The sequence below is a fragment of the Gorilla gorilla genome, chromosome 15 (genome assembly GCF_029281585.2).
Source record: "Gorilla gorilla gorilla isolate KB3781 chromosome 15, NHGRI_mGorGor1-v2.1_pri, whole genome shotgun sequence".
NCBI classification, from domain to species: Eukaryota; Metazoa; Chordata; class Mammalia; order Primates; family Hominidae; genus Gorilla; species Gorilla gorilla.
This window is the reverse complement of record NC_073239.2, coordinates 73577671-73599343: the sequence shown is the minus strand read 5'-3', so window position 1 is coordinate 73599343 and position 21673 is coordinate 73577671. Positions and strand designations below refer to the sequence as shown.

Below are 21673 nucleotides of genomic sequence, written 5' to 3'. Positions count from 1 at the left end.
TCAGGAGTTGGAGACCAGCCTGGCCCACAAAGCAAGACCCCATCTCTAGTTATAAAAAATAAATAAAAAAGAAAGAAAAAATGGGAAAGAATCACCACGCACTTTCATATACATCAAGGTTACTGTCAGACTCCTACCCTTTTATCCTCTTGGTAAAATATTCAAAGTTGCTTTACCCTTTTTGTCATCATCCTTTTTTCTCCAGTGGTTTCTCTTCCTGAGCCCTCCTCTGATAAGACACGGGTGTAAAGGCTGTAGCATGCTGCCTCACACAAAGCAGGCATTCAAGAACTGTTCAGTTTTCAAAATCCTACTAAGTTTTTTGTTGTTGTTTTACAGATATCAATTTTTTTAAATTATAATTTTTTAAAATTTTATTATTATACTTTAAGTTTTAGGGTACATGTGCACAACGTGAAGGTTTGTTACATATGTATACATGTGCCATGTTGGTGTGCTGCACCCATTACCTCGTCATTTAGCATTAGGTATATCTCCTAATGCTATCCCTCCCCCCTCCCCCCACCCCACAACAGTCCCCAGAGTGTGATGTTCCCCTTCCTGTGTCCATGTGTTCTCATTGTTCAATTCCCACTTATGAGTGAGAACATGTGGTGTTTGGTTTTTTGTCCTTGTGATAGTTTGCTCAGAATGATGGTTTCCAGCTTCATCCATGTCCCTACGAAGGACATGAACTCATCATTTTTTATGGCTGCATAGTATTCCATGGAGTACATGTGCCACATTTTCTTAATCCAGTCTATCTTTGTTGGACATTTGGGTTGGTTCCAAGTCTTTGCTATTGTGAATAGTGCCGCAATAAACATACGTGTGCATGTGTCTTTATAGCAGCATGATTTATAGTCCTTTGGGTATATACCCAGTAATGGGATGGCTGGGTCAAATGGTATTTCTAGTTCTAGATCCCTGAGGAGTTGCCACACTGACTTCCACAATGGTTGAACTAGTTTACAGTCCCACCAACAGTGTAAAAGTGTTCCTATTTCTCCACATCCTCTCCAGGACCTGTTGTTTCCTGACTTTTTAATGATTGCCATTCTAATTGGTGTGAGGTGGTATCTCCTTGTGGTTTTGATTTGCATTTCTCTGATGGCCAGTGATGATGAGCATCTTTTCATGTGTTTTTTGGCTGCATAAATGTCTTCTTTTGAGAAGTGTCTGTTCATATCCTTCACCCACTTGTTGATGGGGTTGTTTTTTTTTCTTGTAAATTTGTTTGAGTTCATTGTAGATTCTGGATATTAGCCCTTTGTCAGATGAGTAGGTTGCAAAAATTTCCTCCCATTTTGTAGGTTGCCTGTTCACTCTGATGGTAGTTTCTTTTGCTGTGCAGAAGCTCTTAAGTTTAATTAGATCCCATTTGTCAATTTTGGCTTTTGTTGCCATTGCTTTTGGTGTTTCAGACATGAAGTCCCTGCCCATGTGTATGTCCTGAATGGTATTGCCTAGGTTTTTCTAGGTTTTTTATGGTTTTAGGTCTAACATGTAAGTCTTTAATCCATCTTGAATTAATTTTTGTATAAGGTGTAAGGAAGGGATCCAGTTTCAGCTTTCTACATATGGCTAGCCAGTTTTCCCAGCACCATTTATTAAATAGGGAATCCTTTCCCCATTGCTTGTTTTTGTCAGGTTTGTCAAAGATCAGATATTTGTAGATAGGTGGCATTATTTCTGAGACCTCTGTTCTGTTCCATTGGTCTATATTGTTTTGGTACCAGTACCATGCTGTTTTGGTTACTGTAGCCTTGTAGTATAGTTTGAAGTCAGGTAGTGTGATACCTGCAGCTTTGTTCTTTTGGCTTAGGATTGATTTGGCAATGTGGGCTCTTTTTTGGTTCCATATGAATTTTAAAGTAGTTTTTTCCAATTCTGTGAAGAAAGTCATTGGTAGCTTGATGGGGATGGCACTGAATCTATAAATTACCATGGGCAGTATGGCCATTTTCACGATATTGATTCTTCCTACCCATGAGCATGGAATGTTCTTCCATTTGTTTGTATCCTCTTTTATTTCATTGAGCAGTGGTTTGTAGTTCTCCTTGAAGAGGTCCTTCACATCCCTTGTAAGTTGGATTCCTAGGTTTATTCTCTTTGAAGCAATTGTTAATGGGAGTTCACTCATGATTTGCCTGTCTGTCTGTTATTGGTGTATAAGAATGCTTGTGATTTGTGCATGCTGATTTTGTATCCTGAGACTTTGCTGAAGTTGCTTATCAGCTTAAGGAGATTTTGGGCTGAGACAGTGGGGTTTTCTAGATATACAATCATGTCATCTGCAAACAGGGACAATTTGACTTCCTCTTTTCCTAATCGAATGCCCTTTATTTCCTTCTCCTGCCTGATTGCCCTGGCCAGAACTTCCAACACTATGTTGAATAGGAGTGGTGAGAGAGGGCATCCCTGTCTTGTGCCAGTTTTCAAAGGGAATGCTTCCAGTTTTTGCCCATTCAGTATGATATTGGCTGTGGGTTTGTCATAGATAGTTCTTATTATTTTGAGATACGTCCCATCAATACCTAATTTATTGAGAGTTTTTAGCATGAAGGGTTGTTGAATTTTGTCAAAGGCCTTTCCTGCATCTATTGAGATAATCATGTGGTTTCTGTCTTTGGTTCTGTTTATATGCTGGATTACATTTATTGATTTGCATATGTTGAACCAGCCTTGCAGCCCAGGGATGAAGCCCACTTGATCATGGTGGATAAGCTTTGTGATGTGTTGCTGGATTCAGTTTGCCAGTATTTTATTGAGGATTTTTGCAACAATGTTCATCAAGGATACTGGTCTAAAATTCTTTTTGTTGTGTATCTGCCAGGCTTTGGTATCAGGATGATGCTGGCCTCATAAAATGAGTTAGGGAGGATTCCCTCTTTTTCTATTGATTGGAATCGTTTCAGAAGGAATGGTACCAGTTCCTCCTTGTACCTCTGGTAGAATTCAGCTGTGAATCCATCTGGTTCTGGACTTTTTTTGGTTGGTAAGCTATTAATTATTGCCTCAATTTCAGAGCCTGTTATTGGTCTATTCAGACATTCAGCTTCTTCCTGGTTTAGTCTTGGGAGGGTGTATGTCTCCAGGAATTTATCCATTTCTTCTAGATTAGTTTCTAGTTTATTTGCATAGACGTGTTTATAGTAGTCTCTGATGGTAGTTTGTATTTCTGTGGGATTGATGGTGATATCCCCTTTGTCATTTTTTATTGCGTCTGTTTGATTCTTCTCTCTTTTTTTCTTTATTAGTCTTGCTAGTGGTCTATCAATTTTGTTGATATTTTCAAAAAACCAGCTCCTGAATTCATTAATTTTTTGAAGGGTTTTTTGTGTCTCTATTTCCTTCAGTTCTCCTCTGATCTTAGTTATTTCTTGCCTTATGCTAGCTTTTGAATGTGTTTGCTCTTGCTTCTCTAGCTCTTTTAATTGTGATGTTAGGGTGTCAATTTTAGATCTTTCCTGCTTTCTCTTGTGGGTATTTAGTGCTATAAATTTCCCTCTACACACTGCTTTAAATGTGTCCCAGAGATTCTGGTATGTTGTGTCTTTGTTCTCGTTGGTTTCAAAGAACATCTTTATTTCTGCCTTCATTTCATTATGTACCCAGTAGTCATTCAGGAGCAGGTTTTTCAGTTTCCATGTAGTTGAGTGGTTTTGAGTTTCTTAATCCTGAGTTCTAGTTTGATTGCACTGTGGTCTGAGAGACAGTTTGTTATAATTTCTGTTCTTTTACATTTATTTGCTGAGGAGTGCTTTACTTCCAACTATGTGGTCAGTTTTGGAATAAGTGCGATGTGGTGCTGAGAAGAATGTATATTCTGTTGATTTGGGGTGGAGAGTTCTGTAGATCTCTATTAGGTCTGCTTGGTGCAGAGCTGAGTTCAATTCCTGGATATCTTTGTTAACTTTCTGTCTCATGGATCTGTCTAACGTCTCCCATTATTATTGTGTAGGAGTCTAAGTCTCTTTGCAGGTCACTAAGGACTTGCTTTATGAATCTGGGTGCTCCTGTATTGGGTGCATATATATTTAGGTTAGTTCTTCTTGCTGAATTGATCCCTTTACCATTATGTAATGGCCTTGTCTCTTTTGATCTTTGTTGGTTTAAAGTCTGTTTTATCAGAGACTAGGATTGCAACCCCTGCCTTTTTTTGTTTTCCATTTGCTTGATAGATCTTCCTCCATCCCTTTATTTTGAGCCTATGTGTGTCTCTGCATGTGAGATGGGTTTCCTGAATACAGCACACTGATGGGTCTTGACTCTCTATCCAATTTGCCAGTCTGTGTCTTTTAATTGGAGCATTTAGCCCATTTACATTTAAGGTTAGTATTGTTATGTGTGAGTTTGATCCTGTCTTTATGATATTAGCTGGTTATTTTCCTCATTAGTTGATGCAGTTTCTTCCTAGCATCCATGGTCTTTACCATTTGGCATGTTTTTGCAGTGGCTGGTACTGGTTGTTCCTTTCCATGTTTAGTGCTTCCTTCAGGAGCTCTTTTAGGGCAGGCCTGGTGGTGACAAAATCTCTCAGCACTTGCTTGTCTGTAAAGGATTCTATTTCTCCTTCACTTATGAAGCTTAGTTTGGCTGGATATGAAATTCTGGGTTGAAAATTCTTTTCTTGAAGAATATTGAATATTGGCCCCCACTCTCTTCTGGCTTGTAGAGTTTCTGCCAAGAGATCTGCTGTTAGTCTGATGGGCTTCCCTTTGTGGGTAACCCCATCTTTCTCTCTGGCTGCCCTTAACATTTTTTCCTTCATTTCAACTTTGGTGAATCTGACAATCATGTGTCTTGGGGTTGCTCTTCTCGAGGAGTATCTTTGTGGTGTTCTCTGTATTTCCTGAATTTGAATGTTGGCCTGACTTGCTAGGTTGGGAAAGTTCTCCTAGATAGTATCCTGCAGAGTGTTTTCCAACTTGGTTCCATTCTCCCTGTCACTTTCAGGTACACCAATCAGACATAGATTTGGTCTTTTCACATAGTCCCATATTTCTTGGAGGCTTTGTTTGTTTCTTTTTATTCTTTTTCCTCTAAACTTCCCTTCTCGCTTCATTTCATTCATTTCATCTTCCATTGCTGATACCCTTTCTTCCAGTTGATCACACTGGCTACTGAGGCTTGTGCATTTGTCACGTAGTTCTTGTGCTGTGGTTTTCAGCTCCATCAGGTCCTTTAAGGACTTCTCTGCATTGGTTATTCTAGTTATCCATTTGTCTAATTTTTTTCAAGGTTTTTAACTTCTTTGCCATTGGTTCGAACTTCCTCCTTTAGCTCGGAGTAGTTTGATCTTCTGAAGCCTTCTGTCAACTCGTCAAAGTCATTCTCTGTTCAGCTTTGTTCGGTTGCTGGTGAGGAGCTGCACTCCTTTGGAGGAGGAGAGGTGCTCTGATTTTTTGAGTTTCTGGTTTTTCTGCTGTTTTTTCCCCCATCTCTGTGGTTTTATCTACCTTCGGTCTTTGATGATGGTGATGTACAGATGGGTTTTTGGTGTGGATGTCCTTTCTGTTTGTTAGTTTTCCTTCTAACAGTCAGGACCCTCAGCTGCAGGTCTTTTGGAGTTTGCTGGAGGTCCACTCCAGGCCCTGTTTGCCTAGGTACCAGCCTCCAGACCCTGTTTGCCTAGGTACCAGCAGCGGAGGCTGCAGAACAGTGGATATTGGTGAACTGCAAATGCTGCTGCCTGATCGTTCCTCTGGAAGTTTTGTCTCAGAGGAGTACCCGGCCGTGTGAGGTGTCAGTCCACCCCTACTGGGGGGGTGCCTCCCAGTTAGGCTATTTGGGGGTCAGGGACCCACTTGAGGAGGCAGTCTGCCCATTCTCAGATCTCAGGCTGCATGCTGGGAGAACCACTATTCTCTTCAAAGCTGTCAGACAGGGACATTTAAGTCTGCAGAGGATATTGCTGCCTTTTGTTTGTGTTTGTCTGTGCCCTGCCCCAACAGGTGGAGCCTACAGAGGCAGGCAGGCAGGCCTCCTTGAGCTGTGGTGGGCTCCACCCAGTTCGAGCTTCCCAGCTGCTTTGTTTACCTGCTGAAGCCTCAGCAATGGCGGGTGCCCCTCCCCCAGCCTTGCTGCCACCTTGCAGTTTGATCTCAGACTGCTGTGCTAGCAATGAGCGAGGTTCTGTGGGCATAGGACCCTCCAAGCCAGGTGCCGAATATAATCTCCTGGTGTGCCGTTTGTTAAGCCCATTGGAAAAGCGCAGTATTAGGGTGGGAGTGACCTGATTTTCCAGGTGCCGTCTGTCACCCCTTTCTTTGACTAGGAAAGGGAATTCCCTACCCCCTTGCGCTTCCTGCGTGAGGCAATGCCTTGCCCTGCTTCGGCTCACACATGGTGCACTGCACCCACTGTCCAGCACTCCCCAGTGAGATGAACCCGGTACCTCAGTTGGAAATGCAGAAATCACCTGTCTTCTGCGTCACTCATGCTGAAAGGTGTAGACTGGAGCTGTTCCTATTTGGCCTTCTTGGCTCCACCTCCTATAATACATATTTCTATACAAATATAGACCTGTTAGATTGATCTATAATACATATTTCTATACAAATATAGACCTGTTAGATTGATGTTTGTTACTTTAATTTTTGCAGGTACACAGTTGGTGTATATATTTATAAGGTACGTGAGATATTTTGATACAGGCCTCCATGCATAATAATCACATCAGAGTAAATGGGGTATCCATCACCTCAAGCATTTATCCCTTCTTTGTGTTACAATCCAATTATACTCTTTTAGTTATTTTTAAATGTATCATAATGTTGTTGGCTGTAGTTACCCTGTTGTGCTATCAAATACTAGATTGTATTCATTCTGTCTCACTATATTTTTGTACCTATTAACCATCCCCAACCCACCACCCTGCACTAAGTTGTTGAAGTCCAAAATAGATGCCAGCACTTCCAGGAGCATTTCCCCAACTGCTCCAGAGAATGGAGGCTCATTCACGACCCACCTACTAGTCTGCAGGCAGCAGGACAACTGTGCTACCTTTTTCTGGAACATTTTGTTACTGACACATTATCAACTTATTTTAGATGTCCTATTAAGTCACATGTACCATATCTTAAGAAGCCCATCATTCTTCATTATGTGGAATTATATTTCCTCCTCTATGTACATGTGTTGCTGTGATATTAGTCTTGGTGGATGTATTCTGTTAGTTGGGGACACCTTCAAATTATCCAATTTATTCCTATAGCATTGCCTACTCCCTGCCCTGCTCCCTGACGTCACCTGAACTTAATATTCTGTATGAGCTATTGAAATATTCTGTATGAGCTATTGAGTAGGATAATATAAACAGCAAAAATATATTCTTTACACCTAAGAAGAACATTCTTGAAAAACTAGCACTGGGGGGTGGTAATTCAGTAATTACCATGAAGTAACTGGCCTCATTTGTCTTGTAAACATTGTCACACATCTGGAGACTATGTACAAAGGAGATACCAATAATCTGTATTCACTGAAAAAAAAACAGAGCTCTCTGACCCAAAGGGACAATAAATCCACAAATGCGCTTTAGTAGTAGCCTAACAACTGACCATGGAAGAGGTCACTGATGAGAATATAAAGTATCAGTAAGTCTCAGTTTTCTCCCAACTAACTACTACTTGTTTTTCATAGAATTACAAGGTATTAGAGATAAACAGGATTATTACATGAACAGGATATGAAAGTGAAAGGAGATCTTTTCAAGTTTAAAGCCCTTTTTTTTTTCTTTTTTAGAAAAAAAAATCAAGGCCTGGAAAGGTTCACTGATGCACAGTTGACAACTAATGGCAGAGTGGGCCTAGAAGCTGGGCCTCCTTACTGCCAGACAGAACTCCAGGGTGCTGCCTTCTATAATCAGGTATCTTGCTATCCTCAAGTGGGGTGTCTCGGAGGGATCTGCCTTTGCCCCCATGGCTTGCTCCTTATGGACTACTCTCCCCTCCCTCTCTTGCTGCCCTGCCCTACCATCTGTTTGGTTAGCTCCTTCTGATCTTTCAAGATGACACTCCAATGACATCCTCTCTGGAAGCCTTCCCTTCCTCCCTCCCTCACCAGCCTACTTCCCAGCTTGCTCTGGTCCAGGGCTCTGGGTTTCTGTAGCACCCTTGTGTGCCTCTCACAGCACTCACAAGACTGAACTGTGACTGAGGACTTGATCTTCCATCTCCCTCTCTAGCCTGCCACCTTTCTGATAGCAGGGATAAGACTTAGTTGTCTCCAACACACTATTTGCTATGGAGTGGGTGCTTGAGAAATGCTTTGTGAGTGAATAAGTGAATAAATAAGGAACCAGAGATCACAATTGAGGAGTAAAAGTAGTCATACTGATTGGACACCATGCTATTTTGTCTTAGCACCAAACACTTGTCCTGGCTGAGTAGAACCACAGCAGTCTAAAGATGGCAGAAATATCTCCGCTGCTCATATATACAGGTCCTACCCTCTGTTTTCATTGGCCCTTGTCAGGATATTAGTTTCCTACAGAGCAGACTCTGCAAGTGTCTGAAGTGGCCAGTGCTGTAAGTCATAGCAAAGCAGAGACTTGGCTACAGTAGTGCCACAGCAAGCCTCTTGTATCTGCTCCCACTTCCCATCAGAAAGGACCGATTTGTGCAAGACCTTCAGTGTGGCTGTGTCTTCCGAAGGTTAGTTTGGCTTCCTGGGGCCACAGTTAAAAGACAGAGCCACCTCCATGACTCTTTATCTCTTCTTGTGAAATCTCAACAAGCCAAGGCCCTATCATTTCAAGTGTAGCCAGGGTCATGACCTTCGCAGAGAGAGTAACCAGCTAGAACTTGTTTTAAATGAAGCTATTATATTAGTTTCCTATTGCCACTGTAACAAATAAACAACATACATTTATTATCTCACACTTCTGAAGGTGAGAAGTCATAAAGCCAGCATAACTGCATTCCTTCAGGAGGCTCTAGAGGAGACTCTGTTTCCAACGTCCTCCAGAGGTGGCCTGCACTCTTTTACTCCTGGCTCCTTCCTCCATCTGCAAAGTCAGCATGTAGAATCTTCAAGTTTCTCTCTCTCTGCCCTCTGCATCATGTATACTTCTCTGACTCTGACCTGCCTGCTTCCCTTTCATGAGGACCTTTATGATTATGTTGGGCCCACCTGGATAATCTGGGCTAACCCCCTGTCTCGTCTCAAGACACCTAACTAACTTAATCCCCACCACCCCCTGCTTTGTTACATAGGTAACATATTCACAGGTTGTGGAGATTAGGACTAGACATCTTTTTTGGGTGGGAGGTATTATTCTGCCTACCACAGCCATTTACTTTGGATATTGTGATACAACTGAGGATTTGTTCATATGTGCTGCTTTATACCACCCAAATTGAGAGAAATAAAAGAATAAAAATTCTAATGTGATATACCCTCTATCCATCCCGAACAATCACCATCACCTTCCCACCAAATATATCTACATATAAAAGTAAATATATCTACATATAAAAGTATAACATACGGCCGGGCGCGGTGGCTCACGCCTGTAATCCCAGCACTTTGGGAGGCCGAGGCGGGTGGATCACGAGGTCAGGAGATCGAGACCATCCTGGCTAACACGGTGAAACCCCGTCTCTACTAAAAAATACTAAAAAAAATTAGCCGGGCGTGGTGGCGGGCGCCTGTAGTCCCAGCTACTCGGGAGGCTGAGGCAGGAGAATGGCGTGAACCCAGGAGGCGGAGCTTGCAGTGAGCCGAGATCGCGCCACTGCAGTCCAGCCTGGGCGAGAGACCGAGACTCCGTCTCAAAAAAAAAAAAAAAAAAAAAAGTATAACATACATCATATTATAAAAGTATAACATACGTCATATGCTTTAGCGTAGAGTTGAGCTTTCACTTTTGAAGGCATGTGAGCAGTTTCTGCCAGGTTAAAGATGAAGAATGGTGTTTTCATCCTGGGGGTGGGGATAGGAATCTTCATTAAAATCATACAGTCAATTGCACATTCAGGGCTAAATCTTCCAGGCTTCTCCACTGATAAGGGATGTACAAAATCCTTTACTGCATTATTTTCAATTCTCTCATATTCATGGACATTTGCTCTGAACCAACAACAATTCCTCCACCCACCCACCAAGATGCTGCATTCACACTGATGACCAAATATTTTAGAAAAAAAGCTTACACTTATCACTATTATACATTGTTCATCCTCCAAATGTATGTTACTGTTACGCAAGAGAATCCAGGAAAAGGGAAACCTGCTGAGTTTGCCAACACATCCCTGAAGGTACCCATCACGAAGCTCATGCCATGTGTGCCCAGTTCTTCCACCAAGGTGGCCAGACCCTTAGACCCCATGAACTCATCCAAGTTGTATTCAGAACGCCAATTAAATCAATACCTGTGCAAATAATGACCTCTTTCTTCTTTTATGTGATTTCTTCCCCGCTTTCCCACATTCAATCACAGTGAATTATGCAAACATATGGTATATCTTTGATCAGTTCCTTAAAGTAAGAATTTGTCCCTATGACTACAATGACAACTTAAAATATGCTATTTTCTGACTTATTCAAAAATACTATTGCATAAACTATAGCATACATATATATATATTTGCAATCATTATTTTGCAGCTGTATTTCTTGACCACTCTTTAAAAACCTCTTTAAACTTATATAAGCTCTTTATATCATAACCGTTCTCAGTGCACACAGTCCCTGGCTCAGACTGGACATCAATACATTTTTGCTGAAGGAAGCACTCCTTATGTACAAGATACTCCGTCTGCACTACTTAGGACTTTTACATTAATACTTAGGCCAAAGTTTGTTAGTGTTATTTTGATTAAAAACAAAACAAAACAAAACAATGACAGGAACCAAAAGAAGCAGTTGTATGACTATGAAATGTTCCATACAGGACAGGATGACAGCTGTCCTCTCTGAACTACACTGTCCTCTCTGAACTACACGAAAGTATAGGCTCTATCAGATTAATATTTCAATCTCCTTTAACACGTCTGTCTGCTCATTAGACTATGAGCTTCATGAGGGTAGGAACTGTGTCATATTCATATGTGTAGCTTCAATGCCTAGCCCAGTGCCTGGCCTCCAGTAAGTACTGAATAAGTGCTTAACTAATTAACAGGCACATTACAAATGGAGGCGAGGTTGTAATGATTAATTTCTACTCAATCGATTACACTCACTTTGGTTAGATGAGTGTTCCAGAGGCAGACAGATGTGAACTTTGGACTCCATCACTAGCAGCAGTGTGCCCTTGGACAAGTAGCCTTTCCACATCCAGTTTGTTCTTTTATAAAATGGGGATCAAAATAACCTCAGAGGTTAGTGTGTGGATGAACTGAAATATTCATGTATAATGATTAGTACAGTGCCTCAAAAACATAATTGCTCATAAATGCTATTTTTATTATCACTACTCACCCCTACTCTCAAAATTAAAAGTGCCACAGGCTACTTCCCTGCCATATTAAAAATAGACTGCACACACAAAAATGTAGAATAGTCACCTCGCTTGCCACATTTCTTCATTGGCCACAGATTCCCAAGAAGATGGATCAAACCTGTAGTTACAAGAAAACAGTAATATCTTTCTGTCACCCACTTTTTTTTTTTTTTTTTTGAGACAGAATTTTGCTCTTGTTGCCCAGGCTGGAATGCAATGGTGTGATCTTGGCTCACTGCAACCTCCACTTCCTGGGTTCAAGTGATTCTCCTGCCCCCGCCTCCCAAGTGGCTGGGATTACAGGCGCCCACAACCACACCCAGCTAATTTTTGTATTTTTAGTAGAAATGGAGTTTCACCATGTTGGCTAGGCTGGTTTCAAACTCCTGACCTCAGGTGATCACCTGCTTCAGCCTCCCAAAATACTGGGATTATAGGGGTGAACCACCATGCCCAGCCATCATCTACATTTTTGCAATGGACACATCATAACTGTTTTATCATCTGACAAGGCCAATAAGATGAATCTTGAAATACTGACAGTGATCAAATTAATAAACTTGTTCTCCTAAAAAAGTTGAATTTTAAGGAAGTTTGAGTTTTGGTAAATATCTTCTTAATCTGCATAATTAGCTCCCATGCCTCAAGAGAGCAAACAGAAGATTAACAGGAAGACATTGAAAGTATCTGGGGAGCCAGCCGTTCATAAGAACTACATGTTAGATGGCAATAGGGCAGAGGTGAGGTGTAGGTCACTCTATGGACAGAGGTAAGAGCCAAAGAGCTGTGAAACAAGGGGATCAGCCTGAAGAGAGGGGACTCCCGGCTTGGAAAATCACTGCTGGAGCATTGATGCCGCTCAAAGAACAATGGCCAAGCCATTTGATTTTTCTTTCTCTTAAAAATTTTCTTACTATGTATATATTTGATAGAATGGGGATAATGAGCAAAGTTATGTATGTGTACTAGTTGTCAGCTGTTCTGACTTTTTCTTAGGACGGCTGCAGAGTGTTGTACAACGTGGTCTGTATTTGCGCATACTGACTTTTCAAAAAACCTTTACAGTATTTTAAAATATAATCTTGTCTGTTGCTCTTAAACTATAAGCAATAGATTATATAATCTTTAAATAATTCATAACTTTAAAAGTAGGTAATGGAGGCACATTTCTTTAGATAGTGACTCTGTGTGTGTGTGTGAAATCAAGTAAAAGAATCGCTACTCCATAGATAGAGCAGCCTAGATAGTGACTCATTTTCTATATAGGAAACATTAAGCTCTATGTAGAAATGCTTAATGGAAGGCCAGTAATGCCCCAACAACATAACCAGATTGATGCCAAGAAACGCTGAAAACAAAGCTACTCAAAGCTGAGTCTTTGCTCACAGAGAAGTTATCTGCCATTCTTAAGGAAAAAAAAAATGACAAGTTTGTGCATATGGAAACTATCATAAACAACAGAATGCCTTTTAAAGTTTAACTGCAGTTAATGAACCTCTTCTGCTTTTAGGGTAATGAGCTATAGGATGGTAGACGATGCAGCATTCAAAGACTTGGAAGTAGAAGGTGCCATGCATCTAACCATCACGGTATCCACACAACCAGCACCCTCTTCCCTCCTCTCTCCCCACTGTTCTGTAAGTAGGAGAACGAGAAGGACATGTTCTCTTTCTGTTGTTTTATGGTATTTTGTGGGTAGCAAGTAACAATATTAACAATTAATAAAAAAAAATTAGAAGGCATCTCAAAATGTAGTTTTTTTGGGTATTCAAAACTGCTATGTTTATATGCATCAAAATGCAACTGCTGTTCATACCTTCCATATTCTTCGGTCCAGTTATAGATATTTTTTGTAAGTTTAATCCATTCCTCAGGGTTGAATACAATCTCCAAAGGAACTAATTTGTCACAAGACCCCCATGGCCAAAGTGAATAGTTCTTTTTCCAGGTTGGGTCGCCTTCATGAATTCCTATGCAAACAAATGTTTCTTTTCTGTTGGAAACAGAAAAATACATGATGTACTTAAAATGTAAAGTTTTAAATGTTAAGTAAATATAATTCATGAAAGATCATTTTTAGATTTTTTCCCAACATTTATTACCTATATGATTTTGGAAAAATTACTTAACTACCTGTGTTTAGTCTTCTCACTTGTGAAAGAGGTATGGCAACTATCTTTCAGAACTGTTGAAGACTAACGAGATATCTAATATAATTAACAGTCTCAAAGCATAATAGAGGCTGGACATGGTGGTTCACACTTGTAATCCCAGCACTTTGGGGCTGAGGTGGGAGAATCGCTTGAGGCCAGGGGTTTGAGACCAGCCTGGGCAACACAGCAAGACCCCCATCTCATGGGGGAAAAAAGGAAGCTTAAAACTCAGAAGTATGTCTCAAATAAGGACAAAAAAAGCTCCAAGAAAAGTCCCCCCATTTTTTGCAGCCCAAGAAGTAGAAAAGGGGACCAAGGTTTGAAGAGAGTGGAGGGAATACCCCAGGTCTTTTTCTTTCTCTCCTTTCCCAGGTGCCAGGCAACATCGTGGCATTAGCAGAGGCAGCAGCATAGTGATAGTAGTGGTGGGTTGGCAGGCACCCAAAACTCTGAGGAAGGGGAACCCTTCTCTCTAAGCAGAGGCATTGTGCTTCCAAGAGTGTGGGGCAAATCTCCATTGCTTTTTCTCTCTCTCTGTCCTTCAGCCTGGCTCCAGATGCAGACACAGTCACAGGAAGGGCACAGCAGAAGAAAGAAATTAAAGCCCCAGCTTTCTGGCTAGAGAACAAAAAAGGAAGGCCCCAGCAAGCTGGAAAGTAATGGGGTGACCACAGAAAGGAGAGAGATGCAGAGAGCAATGCCATAAAGTTGTATCCTCAGCTTATCTCTGAGCTGAGCACGCACAGGTCTGACCCTAAACAGAGTTTGTAAAATTAACCACAGGACAGACCACCACCCAGGTTCCAGACTGGGTACCCGGTAGTGTTACCATAGGTAGCTAGTCAGGCATGAGCAGGGCAGGAGAGGGCTCTCTGCCGTCCTGCCCCAACCCCACCAGGAATTTCAGACAACCATCAGGTGATGGTCAGACAGTTGTCACACTGCTTCTCTAAAATAGTAACTGGTCACAGTCAGCACCAGGAAAAGGCAGTTTCCCAATAGATAGAAACACCTGAAACTGGTGATCAGCAGCTTCCCGAAAAGATCTCAGGAGTTGAATGAGTTGGGCTCAAGCATGTGCACTAAGACACAAAACAGCAGAGTTTAACCGGTATGACCTTCTAGGGCCAAACCACCAGGGAGGGAATAACACAAGTGAGCATGCATACAACTCCAGTAAACACACTGCACAGTCTCTCTGTCTCAAAAAAAAAAAAAAAAAAAAAAAAGAGTCTTGCTTTGTAGCCCAGGATGGAGTGCAGTGGCACAATCTCAGCTCACTGCAACTTCTGCCTCCTAGGCTCAAGCAATCCTCCTGCCTCAGCCTCCGGAGTAGCTGGGATTACAGGCACGCACCACCATGCCCGGCTACATTTTGTATTTTTAGTAGAGACAGGGTTTTGCCATGTTGGCCAGGCTGGTCTTGAACTTCTGACCTCAGGTGATCCACCCGCCTCAGCCTCCCAAAGTGATGGGATTACAGGCGTGAGTCACCACACCTGGCCCACACTGCACATTCTCACCTCCCAAGTGCTAGCAGGCTACTGCACATCTGGGCAGCCCACCCCCAGGGAAGAATCAGGGGAGAAGGGAATGCAAGACCCTAGAAGTATGCCAACATATAAAACCCTGAGTCAAAGGTCAAATGGGGCACTTGTCTGTCAAGTCGCCTGCTTGGCCTTCTTCCAAGTGTAGTTTCCTTCCTTTCATTTCTGCTTTAGAGCTTTTAATAAACTTTTACTCCTGCTTTAAAATGTGCCTTGGTCTCTCCTTCTGTCTTATTCCCTTCAGTTGAATTCTTTCTTCTGAGGTGGCAAGAATTGAGGTTGCTGCAGCCCTGTATGGGTTTGCTGCCAGTAACTCACACACTAGCCGCCAGTAACAGTAGCACACACATGGGATTAATCCAAATAGCACTGCAAATGCTTTGGAAACAGAACCGGTATTGCAACCACAGTTCACAGAAGGCAGGCCAGAATTTGAAACCTGAGATTAACTTGGCCAAGGGCTTGCTAAACAAACAAACCAAAAAGTCATCATTCTCCTTGGGATTTAAATAAGACCCAAATATTCAAAATGTCCAGGATACAATCCAAAATTACTCGGCATATGAAGAACCAGAAAAATCTCAACTCATAAGGGAAAAAACAATCAATAGATGTCAATTCTAAGATGACACAAATGCTAGAATTGTCAAAGACTTTAAAACAACTATTGTAAGCATGCATCAAGAAGGAAGGGCAAATACTCTAGAAACAAAAGGAAAGATGGAGAAGCTCAACAAAAAAGTAAAATATATAAAAAGGAACCAAATGGCTTAATATAAGTTTGGCAAGACAGTAAGTCAGGGAATTTGAAGAGAGAGAAAAAAAAGATAGATACAATTTAAACAAAAAAAGAAAAACACTGAAAAAAAGCACAGAGTTCAGGCATCTGTGGGACAATACCAAAAGGTCTAAATTCATTTCATCAGTCTCAGAAGGAGAAAAGAAAGACTGAAACAGGAAAAATTATTTAAAGACATAATGTATGAAAAGTTCCCAAATTTTGTGAAAGATACAATCTTACAGGTTGAAGAAATTTGGCAAACTCCAAACAAGTTAACTCAAAGAAATCCATGCTAAAACATATCATAATCAAACTGCTGAAAACTAAAGACAAATAAAAAGTCTTGAAAATGGCCAGAGAAAAACAATAGATTTCACCTAGGGAAACAATTATTTGAATTACTGTGGATTTCTAATTAGAAGCTACACAGGCCAAAAAAATTAACTTACTTTTTTTTTTCTTCTTTTTTTTTTTCTGAGATAGGGTTTTGCTCTGTTGCCTAGGCTGGAGTGCAGTGGCACAATCATAGCTCACTGCAGCCTCAAACTCCTGCATTCAAACAATCTTCCCCCCTCAGCTGCCCAAGTAGTTGGGACCACAGGTGTGTACCACCATGTCCAGCTAATTTTTTATTTTTTTGTAGCGACAGGGTTTCCCTATGTAGTCAAGGTTGGTCTTGAACTCCTGGGCTCAAGCAATCCTGCCTCAGCCTCCCAAAGTGCTGGAATTACAGGCATGAGCCACTGTGCCCAGCCTAAAGTAACATTTTTAAAATGCTGAGGAAAACAGTATTATCAACCCAGAATCTATTTCCACAAATATCCTTCAAAAAGGAAGATGAAATAAAGACATTTTCAGATAAAGGAAAACTAAGAGAATTCACTGCTAATAGTTTTGGTTTAAAAGAAATACTTAAGGAATATCCTCAGAATGAAGGGAAATCATACAAGAGGAAAATGTGTAATATCAGGATTGAAGAAAGAACAACAGATCTGGTAAGTATCTGATAAATATTGTAGAATATTTTTTTCTCTTAAGTTCTTTAATATATGTATGACAACTGAAATAAAAACGACCCTATCTGACATAATATATAACACAAAAAGTAAAAGACTTATATGGCAGTAAGGTTTCCACATTCTGCTTGAAGTGGTAAATTATTACTCCTAAGTATACCATGAAAAGTTAAGTATGGATGCTGTAATCTCAACAGCAACCAGCTTCAAAAAAAAAAAAAAAAAACAACAAAAACAAAAACTTTACCAAGCGATATAGTAAAAAATCTCAATAAACATTTTTAAAAGAAATACAGAAAGTCAGCCAGGCGTGGTGGCTCACGCCTGTAATCCTAGCACTTTGGGAGGCCAAGGCAGGTGGATCACTTGAGGTCAGGAGTTCAAGACCAGCCTGGCCAACATGGTGAAACCCCATCTCTACTAAAAATACAAAAATTAGTTGGGCTTGGTGGCACATGCCCGTAATCCCAGCTACTCAGGAGGCTGAGGCAGGAGAATCGCTATAACCTGGGAGGTGGAGGTTGCAGTGAGCCAAGATTGTGCCACTGTACTCCTGCCTGGGTGACAGAGTGAGACTCCATCTCAAAAGAAAAAAAAAAAAAGAAATACAAAAAGTCAGTTAATCTAAAAAAAAGATAATAGACATACATCTAAACATATCAATATTTATATTAAATGCAAATGGTGTAGACATAGCAATTAAAAATAGAGATCTGAGATAGTAAAATAAGACTCAAATATATGCTGTCTATAAAACACCTATTTTAAATATGATATAGGTTGGTTAGAAACAAAAGGATGAAAAAAGATAAACCACAAAAACATGAATTAAGTTAAAACCAATAAAAAACCCCAGAAGATTTTTTTTCGTTTGTATAGACAGCAAAAAGTGCAAATACAATGCAATGAAGAAAAGATAATCTTTGTAGCAAAGAGTATAAGGACAATTTGACATCCAAACACAAAAACAAAACTATAGAACTCATAGAACATGAGAAAATCTTTGTGATCTGGCATTAGGCAAAGAGTTCTTAGATATGATACCAAAAATATAATTCATAGAAAAAAATTGAATTTGAGTTTCAAAGAAATAAAAGTTTTGCTCTGCAAAAGACACTTGTAAAAGACAAGCAACTGCGAGAAAATATTTACAAACTGCATATTTGACAGAGGTTGTGTACCTAGAATATATACAGAACTTTCAAAACTCAACAATAAGAAAACAACTCAATCCCAACCCTATGCAGAAAACATACTCACACACAAACCTGTTTATGAATGTTTATAGCAGCTCTATTTATAAACGCCCCAAACTGGAAACAACCCAACTGTCCTTCAATGAGTAAATGGATAAACAGACTACAGTACATCCATACAATGAAATATTACTTAGAAACAAAAAGAATAAACTATTGATATACACAGCAACTAGGATGGTTCTCAAAGGCATTACACTAAGTGAAATATGCCAATATCAACAGGTTACATACTTTGATTCTATTTATATGACACTCAGGAAAAGGTAAAGCTATAATAATGAAGAACAGATCAGTGGTTGCCAGGGTTAGGCCTGAGGAGACAGTATGACTATACGGGAGCAGCACAAGAAAATTTATGGAATCATGGACTGCTCTGTGTCCTGACTGCTGTGGTGGTTACACAAATGTATACATGGGTTAAAATTCATAGAATTGTATACCACACCCCCTAACAAGAAAAGTAAATATTACTGCATGTTAAAATAATAGGTGCTCACTAAACATTAGCTAGCTTCCTTTCAGAGGTATGCATTTAGATAACTTTCATATGATGATGGTCCATCCCTTTGGGGGGGAAAATATCTCTATCACATGCCTTTAAATAATGCATGTCCTTTGAGTTAGTAATTTTACTTCTGAGAATCTATACTAATAATTTAAAATTCTGCCCCTCCACAAAAAACCCTACATATACAAAAGCAGTTGTTGTAGGTACAATTTTATTATAGTTAAAATTAGATCATGTTAAATATCTCCTAATAGTTTTATTTGCTTATTATTTTTAAATTACAGTACATGTATTTACAAAGTTTGTAAAAACATAAGGAAATTGTTTTATGATAGTAAATATAAAAAACAGGACACTTATGCTTTCACCTTTGTAAAAAATATGCATTTTTTATATATGTATTGTTTCTGAGTGAATAGGACCATGTTTTCCTCCAGTTTTTAAAAACATTTCTCATTCTGTAACAAGCTCATGAAACTTTTAAATTTAAAAACTATTTTAAAAACTGATATTAAATAAGTCATATTTATGCAGCGATCTTTGTTAGTCAAAAACATTAACAAAACTTTATGGGGCAGAATGTTTATCATAATTGTATATTATAAGAGCAAAAGTCTAGAAACAGAGAGAATATCCCAAAAATAGAGTATTTGTTAAATTATTATGCATCTTATGAGAATATTAGCCAACAATGACAATAATATACATGGGGAAATGCTTATGATATAATGGTAGGTTAAAAAAATTGGACAGAAAATGATATCTCAGCTATATATAATACAGTATGTATGAATATGTGTATGTTTTAAAAATAAGTCATTTATGTTAAAGATGAGTGGAATCCAACAATATTTATCAAAATATTAACAGCAGCTGTCCTTGGGAGACAGATGATACTGATCGTCTTCACACTTTTCCGTGTTGTTTAGAGTTTCCTCAAAGAGCATACGATACTTCCATCATATTGTTCTTGGAACATTTTGGACATGCAATTTTTATTAAATAAATGCTGAATGAATGTCCCCAAACAGAATTAATGGCTTCCTTATCCATGCTGCCAGAATACTTGGCATATGTTGTCAGTTAAATCATCTATTTATTCAGTAAACACCTATTGAGTATTTACTATGTCTGACACTTTACAAGGCATTGATAGTATAGAACTTATCCCACCAAATTATGGCTAGTTGTATTCACATCTATGTATGTATACAACTAGATTGTGTTCTATTTGGATTTGGAACTGAGTCCCATTCATCTTTCTACTGCTGGAGCCTAATACAAGCTGTAACATAGTAGACATTCAGTAAATGCTTATGGGATTGAATTCTCGAAAATTCACAAAAATGCCAACTTGGAGATGTTAATGGTTCCTAATATTTTATCTAGAATAGAATAATTAAATGTTACTCTCACAGCGCATTTATAACCATTACTGTCGTTTACTCCACGAGCCACATAAACTTCAGGCTCTAAACACCCAAAATACCACATTATTATGTTCTTAGCAAGGGATAATTTAACTTTGGGATTTACAAAGACATTCTGAAGTCTTCTTTATAAGAAAAAATAAATCATGAAGTAAGTGTTTCTTCTTCAAGCTCTGGACAATCTCAAGCACTTCATGGCAGAAGAAATGTTCAACACTATACCATCGGAGGAATTATTTATTCTTGACCTAACTACAAATAATTTTATGTTCTCAAGTATAGAATTCACAATTCTCATATTTTATCTCAGCTAGCATAAACTGTAGGTGTTTTTCTTATTTATAAAAATGTCTTATCCTTTATAAAAATTCTTAAGCTATTTTTATATAGTGATTATTCCTGAAAACATTTGCTTTACACTTAAAAGGGGGGCCATAGTGTTGATCGGGGGAACTATAATTGCTTGCCATCCACCTGCAATGATTTCAAGTAGGCAGGCACATCTCCAATTTCTGTGAATTGTACTAAGATCTTATTTGCTGTTCTTGCTAATCTGTCTGTATTTTTCCTTTATCCAAAACAATAACATTTATTTCTGCCTGGCCTCATTTATGCACAGATATTCAATTTAATTACAAAGATAATCTCACCAGTGACAGGGAAATAGGTATAGAAAATTGGTCTTTTGGATGATGCACAGCTGCTACAGAAACAATTTTAGAAAAGCTTAAGATTTTAGAAAAGCTATTATATAAAAAGAATGCTTACTGTTTATTTACTTCAAGAAAATGATAAAGATTAAATGTGACCATTCCACTAGGTAATATTCCTTCCACAGGATTCCACCGGTTCCCAGGAAAGTTGACACCTGGCAAGTGCTTTGCCATCTTGGGTAAATACCACTCGTAAGTCATCATCTGCCAGAAAAGTCACACATAATGTCAGACTTTTAATATATTTCTTAAAAAGAATCAAGTTTATCAAGTAATGGCAAAAACCTAAATTACTTTTGCACCAACCTAATATATATATAATTGAAAAATATAAGCACAACTGAGAATGTGGTACTGATTACTTTTTTAGTGATGTAAACCTTGGATTTTATTATGACTATCATCAGTCACATCAGTACCTTCTTCCAATTTACCTCCCGCATTTGACTCCCCAGAAGGACCTTCCCCCATTCTTATACCTAGAGCAGGGGTCCCCACACTGGGCCGCACAGCAGGGGCCAGCATTACTGCTGTGCTCTGCCTCCTGTCAGATCAGTGGCAGCATTAGATTTTCACAGGAGTGTGAACCTATTGTGAACTGCACATGTGAGAGATCTAAGCTGCATGCTCCTTAAGAGAATCTAATGCCTGATGATCTGAGGTGGAACAGTTTCATCCCGAGACCATTCCCCACCCCCACCCCCAACCCCCAGTCTGTGGAAATACTGTCCTTCACAAAACCGGTCCCTGGTGTAAAAAGATTGGGGACCACTGACCTAGAGAACGTGTATTCAACTTTCAGAACCAGTGTAAATAT

At 39.6% G+C, this 21673-nt stretch overlaps 1 protein-coding gene and 1 long non-coding RNA gene across 5 annotated transcripts in view; one reads left to right on the top strand and one right to left on the bottom strand.

Moving 5' to 3' along the window:
- The window catches only part of TMEM260 (transmembrane protein 260), a 72437-nt gene that overhangs the window by 5880 nt on the left and 44884 nt on the right, over positions 1-21673 (bottom strand). For 3 of the 4 annotated variants that reach the window (XR_010130757.1, XM_004055210.5, XM_019010120.4), the window contains exons 12-15: positions 20912-21060; positions 13266-13442; positions 11514-11567; positions 9840-9930 (exon numbers count right to left, since the gene is read on the bottom strand). Coding sequence is in view for 2 of the 4 variants with exons in the window: in XM_004055210.5 (XP_004055258.4) it covers positions 9840-9930; positions 11514-11567; positions 13266-13442; positions 20912-21060 (471 nt within the window). In the remaining 2 variants the exon portion in view is untranslated. Of the gene's footprint in view, positions 1-9839; positions 9931-11189; positions 11294-11513; positions 11568-13265; positions 13443-20911; positions 21061-21673 lie in introns of all 4 variants that reach the window. The other variant, XR_010130758.1, reaches the window with a different exon arrangement.
- Positions 7753-14594, top strand: LOC129526745 (uncharacterized). The gene is made up of 3 exons (XR_008671484.2): positions 7753-7873; positions 12960-13086; positions 14148-14594. It is a non-coding gene; the product is annotated as an uncharacterized lncRNA (long non-coding RNA).